The sequence below is a fragment of the Cyrtonyx montezumae genome, unplaced genomic scaffold (assembly GCF_038088225.1).
Source record: "Cyrtonyx montezumae isolate F1298 unplaced genomic scaffold, pur_monq_1.0 scaffold_10, whole genome shotgun sequence".
NCBI lineage: Eukaryota > Metazoa > Chordata > Aves > Galliformes > Odontophoridae > Cyrtonyx > Cyrtonyx montezumae.
Window position 1 is genome coordinate 57772906 of NW_027071826.1, and position 13160 is coordinate 57786065.

Below are 13160 nucleotides of genomic sequence, written 5' to 3' on the forward strand. Positions count from 1 at the left end.
AGCTGGCAACAGCACGGTGCCCACGGATCCCTAACAAGCCACTCCCCTTCGGACACCTCCACTGCCAGTGGTGAGTGCAGCCAGGCAGGGGAATCCCTTGCTCTAACAAGGTGTCAGGGAAAAAAAAACCCCAAATCCTGCTAGTGGATGCGGGTCAGCTCCTCCACGATCTTGATCAGGTCGTCCACGGTGGCCTCCCTCTTCATACCACTGCCATCATCGATCTGCAGAGAGAGAAAAGGCATCAGAGCACGAAAACACCTGCAGGTGTCGGAGAAATAGGTTAGGATTTAGCACAGCCTCCATTTCTGAGCAGGGTCACCCCTCTCACCTGCAGGTTTGCCACCACCTCCTGCATCTTGGGCCTGCTGATGTCCAGGAAGCTTTCAATCAGGTCACCATCAATGAACCCTGTAGCTGGCTCTGTCTTGCGCTCAGTGTGAAATGACCTCCAGGTGGCACTGTCAAGGAGCCAAATCCACACGGAGTGACATCAACCCCATACCGTGTCCTGAAAGAAAACCCCTCTGCTGGGCAGCCAGAGGCAAACTGACCACGCTGCTCTCACAGAATTTGTCTAGGAAATAGCCCTGAAAAACGTGGCAAGGAAGATCTTGAAAACTCGACCTTCCTGCATGCAGTTCCTCAAGCACAGCCAGCTCCTGGGATCAAAGGGAAACCAACATTTGCACTACTGCAAAGCCCAGTTTGTCCTCAAGCCCTGCAAAATGGGCTTCAATTTATACAAGACAGCCCCCAGCACCCGCGGGCACGGGCTCCCAGCTGCACCACAGAAGGATATAAGGAGTGCTCAATCTTGCCCACGCTCTTGATGACTTTATTCAGCCTGTTCTGCATGTCCAGCAGGAGGTTGTACCAGCTCTCTGACAGCGAAGTCACCAGTCCTGCAAAGGAAAATATGGCAGTGGGAGTTCAGCACCTTGCAGACCCTAAGACCAGCAGGAAGGGAACAGCAGGACTGCAGCTGGAGGCTGCTGCCTGACAGGGCAGGGACAAGAAGAAGAAGAAGACACAAGGAATCTCCAGGCCAGGGAGCTCCCTGCCCCTCACCTATCATGCCGTTGACCGTGCCGAAAAGAACAGAGCCCTGTGTTGGTGTGGACGTCTCTCCCAGGTTCTGCATAACCAGGGACCCGTGACAGAAGACATTGACAAACTCTCCCAGGTGGGACAGCCCCACCTCCTGCAAGTGCTGGCGCTCCTCATCAGTCGTGGCAGCACTGAAAGCCAAAGCACTCGGCTCAGTCTGTGCTGGGGGCACAGGTGAGCTCCCCCGATTCTCATCTCAGAGCTGGGCATGTTTCTGCCCGTCTTCCTGCCCAACACACGCCTCTAACTGTGATGCAGAGCAGAAGGGCCTGCTGCTACAGCCCCCTCGCTGCCAGCCCACCTGTCCTTCTGGCACACGAACAGGTTGAAAGCATTCTCTGCTCCCAAGAAGTTGTCATCGTCCAGGATCTCTACGGCACTCATCCAGTTCGGATTGAAGTCCCGGGCAATCTGGAAAGGGACGAGAGGAGAGGCAGTGGAGCATGCAGGTGGTCTGTGCTGTTATCAAACATCTTCATCCCACTCAGCAGCCCCATTTGTGAGCGAGGCACAGGATCCAGTCTGACCTCTCTAGCGAGCAAAAGGCACAAACACTGCCCCTGTGGAGATGGTGCTGGCCTAAGCTGCCCTTGGGTGATGCCAGACCGTGCTACTGCCATTCTCACAAGTGCACAGATGGCCCCAGCACCCAGCCCGACCCCCAGCTACGGTGCATCTGCTGACAGATGCAGCCGTGGTGTCAATAAGCCACCCCAACTGCACAGCGTGCCATCTGGGCAGCTCTCCTCTCCTGGCAGGCACTCAAAGCCTGCACTTCCCGAGGCAGCTGACACACAGCTCAGCTTCACAAAAGCCTGTCACTCCAAGAAGCACAGGGTTCTGTTTAAAAGAACGCCATCAGGTAATCCTGGTCTCTGTGCATAACCCTATACCCTTGCCTTCAAAGGGCTGGTGAGGTGGGCTGTGCCAGGCTCCTCCATTTACCACCTTCAGCACTGCTCCCCTTGCCTGAAGCCTATTGGAACAAATGGCGTGGGCTCCCAGCACCCCTCTGACCACGTGAACGTGCCTCCTGAAGGACATACCTGTTGAAGCCCCAACGTTTGTAACACTAAGTTGTCTCATTCTATCATTTAGTAGCTTGAAACCATCACACCTGTGGTTCAGCCCAAACTCCTTGCGCTGATGGCTGGCACAAAACACACAGCATCTCTGGAATTGTGTGCTAAATGACAGCATCTTTCTGTGCAGGTGACGTGGTGGGAGAAGTGGAGATCTACTCCACCCTATGTGGCTCTATGACTCTAAGTGACACGGCTTAGTGATGGGACTCAGCAGCCAAGCTGACAGTTGGACTTGATGATCCTGAAGGCCTTTCCTGATCTAAACGCCTGTGAATCTAAGGCTGTCCAACAGCACTGATACCTCTTCAAAGTTTCCCTCCATGGGCTTGTAGGCGAGGAGCAGGACAGAGCGCATCAGATCTCCCACAAGGATGAAGTCTCCCTTGGTCTTCAGGTAGAGTGCCATGATGTTGTTGTAATGGTTGCACTCCGTGCGCAGCTCCTTCTCGGCCGTCCACTCGTACAGGCGCACCTGGAGGAAGGGGGGGGACGAGGCTCTGAGCTGGGACTGATGCCTGTGCCAGCCAGGATGTGTCCCCAGAGCTGAGAGCCACAGGGCTGGAGCAGCTCCCAGCTGTGACACGTGCTTGGGAAGGAAGCCGAGGCCTCCCGAGGGCCCTACCGTGCTGTTGATGCTGGCTAACAGCTTTCCGTTGAACTCCACCATGGAATACACAGCTCCCTTCACCTCCTTCTCAGCCAGGCTTTGCAGCTTGCCTGCAATCAATCCACAGCAAGCCCAGTTATTTGCACTGTGCTCCCAGGGCCAGCAAACTGTGGAGGGTTCCCACAAGCAACACTGTTCTCACTAGTAACTGCCTCAGAGGATCTGTGGGCAAGCAATACAGGAAGCAACAGAAAGCAAAGCCCAGAATGTGGCTCTGGTGAGGGATTCCTGGGCTTCTCTGGCAGCTGGGGAGGAAAGGACATGCTGTGATGGCCCACAGCAGAGTGACAAATCCCTACAGAACCTGCCTGGATCTCTCTAATTGCCTTCAAGCAGCTGGACGTGGCCAGACAAGAAGCCTTTGCTCTTACCATCAGAGTAGTGGAAGACGACGATGCGGCCCTGCTTTGGCTCGGCCTCCTCAGGATACACCATGGCAGTTCCCACGATGAAGTAGGTGTTTGGGTCTTTGCCAAGCTTGCAGGAGACCAGGCTAAGGGCGTATTCGTTTTGTAGGAACTGGTGAGCATGAAGCACTGTTGCAAAGAGGGAAAGGCAGAAACAACTGGGTCCCTTGGGTGCCAACAGGCAGCACCCCCACGCACAGGCAGAGCAGCTTGCCTAGGAGCAGCTGTGAGCTCAAAAACTGAACAAGGTGCAGGGTCTGGTGATCCCCTCACTACCTCGTGCCATCAACCATTACACCTCAAACCTATGCCCCTTGGCTGATGACAGAGGAAAAGCACTCCTACTAAGGGAACACGTGGGATCACAGCCACGTGCTGTGATCAGAGTTTGGGCAGCACGTGGGGCTGGTACCTTCAAAAGTGTGCTGATCGATGATGAGCAGGTTGTGCACCTCCACCTCCTCTCCAAAGGATGTCTCGTGTGGTGCTGTGCTGCTGGAGAACAACTTGCTGGTGCTCACGCTGCTAGACAGGGCCTAGGACACAGAAAGGTGTGTCACACCCTCAGGCTACTTGGCACGTACAGACGGGCTGAGAAAACTGGGGACCCGTGGGAGAGAAGGAGCAACACCCGAAACAAAGGTGAGCAGACAGAAGAGTGAGCATGCCAAGGCTCCCAGAGAGCAGCACAGTCAAATTCTGTCACCACCACAGCAAGATCTTACCACCCCACCTCCTCCTAGACTGACAGAGAGAGACTGTCCTAAGAGCTTTGGAAAAGGAGGCTGAGAAAGAAAATTTGCTCCACGGTTTGGCTGAGGAGCTACGGTACACACGGCCCAGAGCTCAGGGATCACCTGGCAGCTACCCCCTCACCTGGGTGCTGGCGCTGGGTCTGAGTGCAGTGGTGCCCCCACTGGCATCTTGCACCTCGATGCGACTTGAGAGCACGCCAAAACACTGTGATACCTCTTGGTAGCAGATCTTCCTGCAGCACAAAGAGCTGTATGAGCAGGGATACCAGGACAGGCTGCTCCAAGGAGAGGCAACAAGAACAGAACTGCTCTCTTGCACAGACCACCCTCAGCACGAAGCCACCAATTCAGCCTGCATGCTGACCCAGCCCACCAGTGAGTAGGCTCCCCCCACAGCAAAGTCTCCCCCCAGCAGAGCATGGGCCCTAAAACTTAAAACTCTCAGCTCACCTGGGTGATTCGTAGAGGGGAACTGTGCGAATGTGCAGCTTCTGGATCTCATCAATGGTGCCAATTGTCAGCGTGCTGTTATTAGCCAACGCTAAGCTGTACAGGAGGAAAACTGTGAGCAGCGGGGCTTGTAAGGCCAATGGTGCAGACAAGAATCTCCCCCTTACCCTCACTCCCAAACTGCTGAGCAGGGTCCCCTTCCCACACTGTACAGCAGCCAGATGAGAGCTGCTTCTACAGCTGCTGAAGCACAGAGAGAGATAAGTGCCTAAGACCTCAAACGTGTCTTCTCATGTGAGATTCACCAACAGTACAAAGGACAAATGAGAGCTGTGGGAGAAGCCAGGCCAGAAGTGCTGTACACTGTGAGAGTACATATGAAGAAGGCTCTCCCCACGATCAGGCAGGCACACGCCCTGGACACGGTGGGTGCACCTCCAGGGCTGAGCAGGGTGCTCACCACACAATGTGTGCCAAGGCAGAGCCCCAGGCTCCCTCACGGGGGCAGGCTCACCTGTCAGGATATCCATCCGAGTTGAGGGGACACATGTAGTTCACCTCCTTCAGGTTGACATTGGAGAAGACCAGCTTGTGGTTGCTGCTGTAGATGACAGTGGGACGGTCAGAGCAGGCGAAGACGTTGGTGGTGGACAGGGAGCGGAAAGTCCTCAGGACGGTGGGCTGAGTGCCAAGGGTCACCTTCTTGCGGTCACTCAGCAAGCCTGAGTGAAAAAGGTACCACAAGCGAGCAAGTGGGCACAAATCCAAACACCCTCCCAAGCGACCCACTCGGTGCTAGGCCCTGTAGTCACCTGTCTCGAGGCTGAGCCCGAAGTAGAAGAGAGCGCCGTCCCCCAGGGCACACAGAAGGTAATGGCTGCTCTCAAAGGTTGTCATCAGGATGGAGCGAGGGATAATTTCTGCAGGGAGCAGAAGAGAAGGCTGATGTCACTCTCGTGGCTCCAGCAGGTTAGTCTCTGCTGACAGCAGTCCCAGGAGAGCCCTACCTCCTCCTAGCATCTCTTTGTGCAGCAGTTCAAAGGAAGGCAGCTTTAGGATGCGGGCAGAGATGTCGGTCCAGAGTCCAATCGCACACAGAGGGGACATGCCATTAGTGTCCCCCAAAGGAGTGATGTCCAGGCAGGCAACTTCGTGCTCCATTTCCGTGCAGCTGGCAGGAAGCAGAAATCAGACAGAGGTGTCAGTCAGGAAGCCCAAAGAGAGAAGAGGCCGGGAACCCTTGGGCCAGGAGGGGAGATGGGCACCTACTTGATCTGCCTGAGCTCCTGGGGTCGGATCTCCAGGTAGTAGAGGGCTCGTCCCACAGCTACCACCACCTGGTTGCTGTTACAGGAAGCCACGCTGATGTTCTTCCCATTGGGCTCTTTCCACTCGCTCACCAGGGCTTTGGGCTCCTGACTGACCAGTCTCACAGAGGCAGAGGTGATCTGAAGAGAGAAAACACTTCTGCTCAGAACCCAGACAATACCTCCCTTCTCACATCAGGCCAGGGGAGCACTGCAGACCCTGTCCCATGAGCAGCACAGATCTAAAATAACCCAGAGCCAAGAAGAGCTACGGAATCACAATGAGAAAGGCATCTCTAGAAGGGGCATGACCTGGATCAATTGCTGATGTGCCACATTGCCACAGAAGAAGGTCTGCTGATCATCCACAAACCCTGTGAGCTCTGTCTCTTCCACCTCCTCTCCATTTAACATAAGAACCCTAGAAGAGAAAGAAAGAATCTGTTGTATCACGGTCCAATCCTGCTGTATCAGGGTGAGAGCCTGACTCGGCCTTCACCCCACCTCACCTGGTCTGGCCAACAAAAGACAGCACCAGCATATTGTCCATCTCACGGTGAGAATCTGACCTCAGGGGCCACAAGCCTGCAACAGAAAGGCCACGTGCTCACAGCAAAGATTCCTAAAGCCCGTGAGTGGCAAGTCCCCTTTCTGCAGCCCAGCCAAGAGACACGTGCCCACGGGGCCCTCACAGGCTGAGGGCTGTATGGGAAAGAATGAACCAATTCACACACCTTTAATTCCTGGCAGGTCAATGCTGGCATGCTCATGAATCCCAATGCCGTTCCGGATGATCCGTAGTGAACCCTCTTTAAAGGCACCTGAGCACGTGACCAGCTGGAGGGAAAGCAGGTATTTACCAACTGGGGAAGCCTCCCCACACTTCCTGCAGAGATGGGCTCAGGGGAAATTGGGATCCTTATTGTCTATGCTTCTCAGAGGAAGTTCTCTGGCTGCTGGCCCTTCCCCGTGGAGGAGAGGAAATCCCTCCTCATGAAAACAGGAGCCCTTCCCACTCAGAACCACTCTTTGGTGTAAGATCTCAAAACCTTCCCTGCACCAGGATAAGACTTAAATCTTTGATAAGTGAATCCCAGTCCTTTCCTTCAATGGATACCCCCCACACATCTGCCAGAACCAGACATCCCTAGCACAGAGTAAAACGAGGCAGAATCAACATTACCTGCCCTTGGCCTTGTCTCTCCAGGTCTACCACACACATATCGACGATGGGACCAAGGTTGGTGAAGGTCTCCATAGCCACTACGTAGGAGCCTTGCTCATTGCTGTCCACGTTGAGCTATGAACAGACACAGCCATCACTTTCCAACAAGAAGGGCCCAGCAAGCAGAAAAAGTATAAAGCAGGCAAGAAAAAGAAAGGTTCTCCCCATATATATCTCATAGAATCATAAAGGTTACAAAAGACCTCTAAAATCACCAAGTCCAACCCCAACCCGTTCCCACCGTGCCCAATAACCACATCCCACAGTGCCACATCTCCACATTTCTTGAACACCTCTGGGGTTGGGAAGGAGAGGGAGGAAAGGGGCAGGGATTCACCATGTGCTTGGGCAGCCCGTTCCAATGCTTTGGTCACTCTTGAGGTCAGGATGAAAGCAAGCGTGTACAAAATCATCTTTGAACACAGGACTGAGCCAGGAGAATGCCACCACTTACTTTCACAAGCTGGGAATCCCCGAGCCGAGAGCCAACAAACACCACACCATTGTCCAGGTAGGTCAAGCACTCTGCAATGGATGTCTGGGAATGGAGAAAGTGCAGATGAACCACCATGAAAAAGTGAAAAGGGCCCTGCCATGCTCCCCAAGGATCACATCTGAGCTGCAAAGTCACTGGGCATGGGGAGGGAGATTTAATCCCTTTCCAGAACCCACAGAGAATCCAAACTTCTCCCAGGGAAACATCACACCTCCTCAGAGAAGGAACTTGCGCTGCAGGTGGTGCAGCAGCATCCTACCTCACCAAGCAGTTCCACACGCAGGTCCTTCAGGGTGACTGTGCCATCCATTTGCTCCTCCTTCTCCAGGAGCAGCATGAAGAGACGTCCTTCCATGTCCCCCAGCAAGTAACGGGACCCATTGGGATCCACACGGTTGTGGCACACAATTGTGCTTTGCTGCAAGCCAAGGAGGGAATCAACTGCTGAAACAACTCCCAAAGGGTTTGTAGGCACAGCTAAATCCCACGCAGGGCACTCCTCTGCATGGATTTGCTCTGCAGTCAACCATAGCAGTGAAAACAAACAGAACCTGTGGTCAAATAGCCCTGCAGATGTCTTGCTCTGAGGGGTGCACGCTGCCAGCCCTGCTACGAGCATGTTAGGTTTTGGTTTTAAAACCCTGATCCCACACCCCTTCACCCTTCACCAGCACAGATATGCCTGCACCCTGCTCACAGACTGAGGCACAGCTCTGCCTGCTCCAATACAAGGAACGTTCAGTAGTGGTCTGATAGGAGGCAGACAGGCAACAGTAATGTTTTACCCGAGACTTACAGCTCTACAGCATTATTTCCAGCTTGAAAGGACCTTTAGGTCACAGCTGTGGTACTCCCTCAGCCCTGAGCTGTGCCATTTGTGCTTCCTGTACCATCTGAATGTGGGAACTGACCCATCCCTCTGACAAAACCACAAGCTCGAGCTCTGTCACCAAGTCTGTCAGCCTTTCTCCCTTTGAATGAGTGCCCCAATCATACTCACATGTACTCAAGTCTCCAAGGGGCTCGTTCAGATCTCTCAATGGCTGAATTGAAACCAGGCTCTGGCCTGGACCAACGCCCAAACCACTCATTACCTCCTAATTAATCCTTTCCTCTGGGGCCCTAACAAGATTTCAGTTTTATTGCACCATTTCCAAGAGCTCTGCAGAGCTATATACCCCAGTGCAAGCACGCACTGCCATCACCACAGGGATCACAAACATCCCTCAGACCCCAGAATGCAGGAAGAGCATCGGCACCCACCAAATCTCTGCAAGTGGCTCTACTGGGCTACAGCTAAATGTTAAGAACAGAAGAAATTCCTGACTTCAAGCAGCTCAGCACCCTTTCAAGTGAGGAGGATTGCTGGGACCAGAACAGCAACAGTTACTGTCCCACAGAGACCCATCATCACAAACACAGCAGAAGGTGCCAGCTTACAGACTCCTGAGAAACCAAACCCAAACAGACTGAGAAGCACCTGCTATCTTTAGGTACAAAGTCACCAAAAGCCTTCAAATGAGAAAGCTTTCTTACTTGCACCACCTGCAAGCGAGGTCTTTTAGTAATAGCATTTCAACCAGCAGGCAATGGAAAAACTGCTGGATCCAGAGAGGATGCTCAGCTAGGAATTTCAGTAGTGTCTACAGCAGGAAATGGGTAGGAAACACACAGGTAAGGTGTTACCTTGATGATGGGTGGAGCTATAGCCAGGTATTTATCTCCGTTGTGATAAGTAATGGACTCCTGCCCAATGATGATTGCACCTCCAAAAGGCTCTGGCACTGTGCAGGGGAGAAGTCTTATCAGTGAACCTGTGCAGCATAAATGAGCATGAACTGGAAGGGAAGACACCACACGGAGCAGGACTAACCTGCAATGACCATGGAGGCTTCAGCCTCCACGTTCTCCTGCTTCCAAGGACCTTTGTTAAACTCCTTCTCACGCAGGGACACCTCGTAGGTTTTGACGTGGCGACCCTGAGGGTCCTGAAAGAGGAGGCACAAATGATCATGTGAACAGGTGACAGCCTCACGTGCACTGCAGCAGAGGCCCCTGAGGCACAGCTGAGGAGCAGCCTGCAAAGAAAACCTGAAAGTAAAGAGCAGCACTGGCTGACTGAGAGGGGGAAGCCAGAGGGAGAAACAGAACTGCACGAGGAGAGGAGGAACTAGCACAGCTGGAGTATATCCTGTCTATTTTACAGCTGAAGTGAGACCATTAAACAGCAAAGGAATTGTTAACACCACTTTGGCATTTCTGGACCTCTTTACTCCTTACAACAGCAGTTCTCAAGCCTCTTTTTTTTTTTATAAACTTGCTCATCCCTGTGGTATTCTCCTCGGGTTTCAAACCTACACAAAGATTATCTCAGATGCTTACTGCTATTCTCCTTGATCCAAATCCCATGACAAAGATTAACAAACTGAGAAGGAATTAAACAAAGCAGCAGCTTGGATACATTCCCCCTCTGCACACACAGTCGGGCTCCGAGGGACAACCTAACCCCAGTGCTTTACGTAAGGGCTCATGAGTCAGACACAACTGCCATCTCATCCTGCTACAAGGATGAAATGCAGTTGGCAGACACAAAGACAGACATTCACCCCTTATGTGCTTTGCTTATGATGAACAAATCACTAACAGATTTGCTCTCAGTTCAGCTGTAACAAAAATGGCAGATCCTGAGAGACTAGACCTTTTTCACTTGCTGACTACACATGGAGATCAAGTTCCTCCTTTATGATACCTCCGAGGACTAAGTAGAAACTTGTGCTTCTGCCTGAACACTGAGTTTAAGCATCTGGCCAAATCACAGTCCTGCCCTGCCTCAGTTTCCCCAGACAAAAGCAGCAGCACCAACCAAACCTTCAGGTTTCTTGACTCTGAGGAAGTCACCTGTGAAGCAATTCAAAGCCAGAAAGCGTCACCAGATACCATCACTACGTAGTTCTGGAGTGAGGATGGGCTAAGATTGTTATTTCAAATGCAGGTTTCAAAGTCAGCACAGGCATGGGGATAAAGACTCCACAAACATTCCTCATTCAGACAGAAACAGCACTGCCACATGTTCTGAAAGCTGGTTCAGGTGACAAGAGAGAGCTGCAGCCTGTGCTGATGCCCCATCATTGGAGGTGCTCAAGGCCAAGTTGGATGGGACCTTAGGCAACCCTGCCCATGGCTGAGTGGGCTTGGAAGTCTCTTCTAACCCAAGCATTCTGTGATTTGTGAGAAAGAAAAGTGCTGTTGCCACGTGCTTAGAAGGGCAAACTCATGCTGTGAGAGCTAAGAACCCCAGTGAAGGTGAACTGAATTCACATCTCCATCCTACGCTGGCCCAAGAAGACTTCCTTCAGCAACAAAACGAGCCCACAGGAGCCAGAACCATCACCTGCTCTGCTCACCCAGCCTCACAGCACTACTTTCAGAGTGCTTCAGGACAGTGCCAATGCTTCAGCCCGTTTGGAGGACCCTCGGAGACACTGAGTTCAGGGTCTAGAACAAAGTACCTGATAGACAAAGCAGATGGTCGGGGCCTGACAGCCATAGAGGAACTTCACGTCGATGACCTGGAGCTCCTCCAGGCGGATGTTAAAAGCCTTGAGCTCCTTGTTCTCTCTGTCCAGGGGGATGACCTTGAAGAGGCCATCGTAGAGCCTCAGGCCGATCATCCGGCACTCCGGGTCAATGATGCCGATGATACCGGTCTCTGAGGGACGGCCGATGCGATCCTGAGTGGGAGATCCGTGGAGGTGTGCAAAAGAAAAAAGCAGTGAGCTGTGAAGTGCTTGGATACTCCCAACCAGAGCCCACCCCACGCTGTTATCATCCACGGCCCCAGCTGGAAGTATCAGCCCACCCCCCCCCACGTTACAGGGCAGAACCGTGAAGCACAAAGATTGTTTCTTCCCAAACACACTGATAGGATGTGCTCACTTTGCCCACTTACACCTCCTGACCATAATCCCCTGCACAACTTCAGCTAAGCCTGGAAACAGATGGAAAATAGCTTGGCTTGACAGCTGGTGGAAACTGACTAATGAACAACAAAATAAACATAGACCCCTAACCCAACTTTAACTCGAGCAGGTGTGGTGGCACAGCTCACCTGCACGTTTCCATGGGCACGGGTGATAATATCAATGCTGTCACCATTCTGCTTGTACTCCAGGATGCAGGCATTGTACTTGGCCGTCAGGATGAAGAGCAGATCCTTGCTCTCACCCTGCAGGCACGGAGGGAGGAAGGGTCACAGGGGGTCTCTCAGGAGGGGTTGCGAGGGACTGCCCCCCACCCTCAGCACACTCACTTTAGGGCGGAAGAGCTCCATGACGGCGGTCTTGCCATACATGCCCACCTCCTTGACAGGCCGCAGCCCCTCAGCTGTCACCACGTAGATCTCCAGGCGTGTGTTCTTGGCTATCAACAGGTTCAGGTCCTCTGCCGAGGTGAAGTGTCCTAGGGGAGCGAAAGAGATGGCTCCTCAGCTTCCAACCCTGCTGATCCCCACAGCCCCAAACTCAGCTTCCAGCACTCAAAGTCCTGCCAGCCTCACAGCAAACAGCTTCACAAGCTCCAGAAACCCAGACAGAGGAAAAGCCCTCTCCCCGCTGCACCCCTAAACAGCAAAACTTCACTTCTCTGCTCAGCTCAATCCCCGACCTTCGGAACCCCGCAGCTCCCAGAGAAACACCCTATCCCTCTCCAATCTCCCTACCACCCCTCTCCTCAAAAGAACACCCCAATATCCCCTCTAGCCCTTCACACCCCCCCTAGCACCTCAAGGCAACCCCAGACACACCGTCACCCCTCACTCCACCGCATCAACACCAATGCCCACCACTGGAAAATTGAGACACTCCCAGAACCCTACCTGCACCCACAAACCCCGGGGCGCCCCGGTACCCCCGGGCTCCCCACTGATCCAGAAGCCTCGCTTCCCCTGCAGACCCCTACAGTGCCCCTCCAATCTCTCAGCGCGACCACTCGTCCCCAACACCCCCAATACCTCACCTCCCCTCAATATCCCAATCCCTCACTGACCCCATCCCCCTACAACCCCCCTGGCAACGCCTCCGCCCCCCACCCCCCGACCCCTCCCCCACAAAACGCAGGGCCGCGCAGATCCCGCCGTGAACGCCGGGCCCCGCGCCGCGCCGTTGGTACCGGTGACGCAGCCATTCACGGCCGTCGGTTTCTGCGCCGTCACGACGTAATTGTACGACATGACGGAGACGGCGGCGAGCCCCGAAACCGGGCACAACACGGCGCGTAACGGAAGCTGCGGCCTACTGCGGCCTCTAGACCGCCCCTTCCGCCCGCCGCGGTGACGTCACCGGAAGTCTCTCTCTACCCGCCCGGAAGGAGCGCGGAGGGGCAGACGAGAGGGCGGGTGTGGGGCGGTCCGGGGTGGGGCCTCCCCTGTGGGGAGCGGACCCTTCCCGATCAGTCTCCATCCCAGCGTTGCCCCTCGCGCGTGGGGCCGTGTCCCGTGCCCCCCCCCTCGTCCCGGCAGTGCCTCCCAGGTGTAGGCTGGGCCCAGTCCAGCGCAGCCCAGGCGGGACCCACCCCGTCCCGCAGAGGGAGGCTGGACCTTGCCCTCCTTCACTTCCAAACAGAGTTTGGACCTGGGTCTGAAGGCTGTGCGGGTGACGGTGG

The 13160-nt window shown here is 54.1% G+C and overlaps 1 protein-coding gene across 1 annotated transcript; it reads right to left on the reverse strand.

The window, feature by feature from the left end:
* Positions 1 to 128: 128 nt before the first annotated feature.
* On the reverse strand, positions 129 to 12772 carry DDB1 (damage specific DNA binding protein 1). The gene is made up of 27 exons (XM_065755507.1): positions 12669 to 12772; positions 11812 to 11960; positions 11611 to 11727; positions 11012 to 11233; positions 9376 to 9490; positions 9189 to 9286; positions 7762 to 7920; positions 7461 to 7544; positions 6965 to 7081; positions 6516 to 6618; positions 6291 to 6366; positions 6094 to 6202; positions 5744 to 5922; positions 5482 to 5645; positions 5287 to 5394; positions 4989 to 5196; positions 4475 to 4570; positions 4146 to 4257; positions 3682 to 3805; positions 3234 to 3398; positions 2818 to 2912; positions 2497 to 2667; positions 1412 to 1521; positions 1072 to 1241; positions 803 to 905; positions 332 to 455; positions 129 to 224 (listed from the first exon to the last, which is right to left on the reverse strand). Exons 1-27 carry the CDS (start codon positions 12727 to 12729, stop codon positions 141 to 143), a joined length of 3423 nt encoding a protein of 1140 aa, XP_065611579.1. The 5' UTR covers positions 12730 to 12772; the 3' UTR covers positions 129 to 140.
* Between the last annotated feature and the right edge of the window lie 388 nt (positions 12773 to 13160).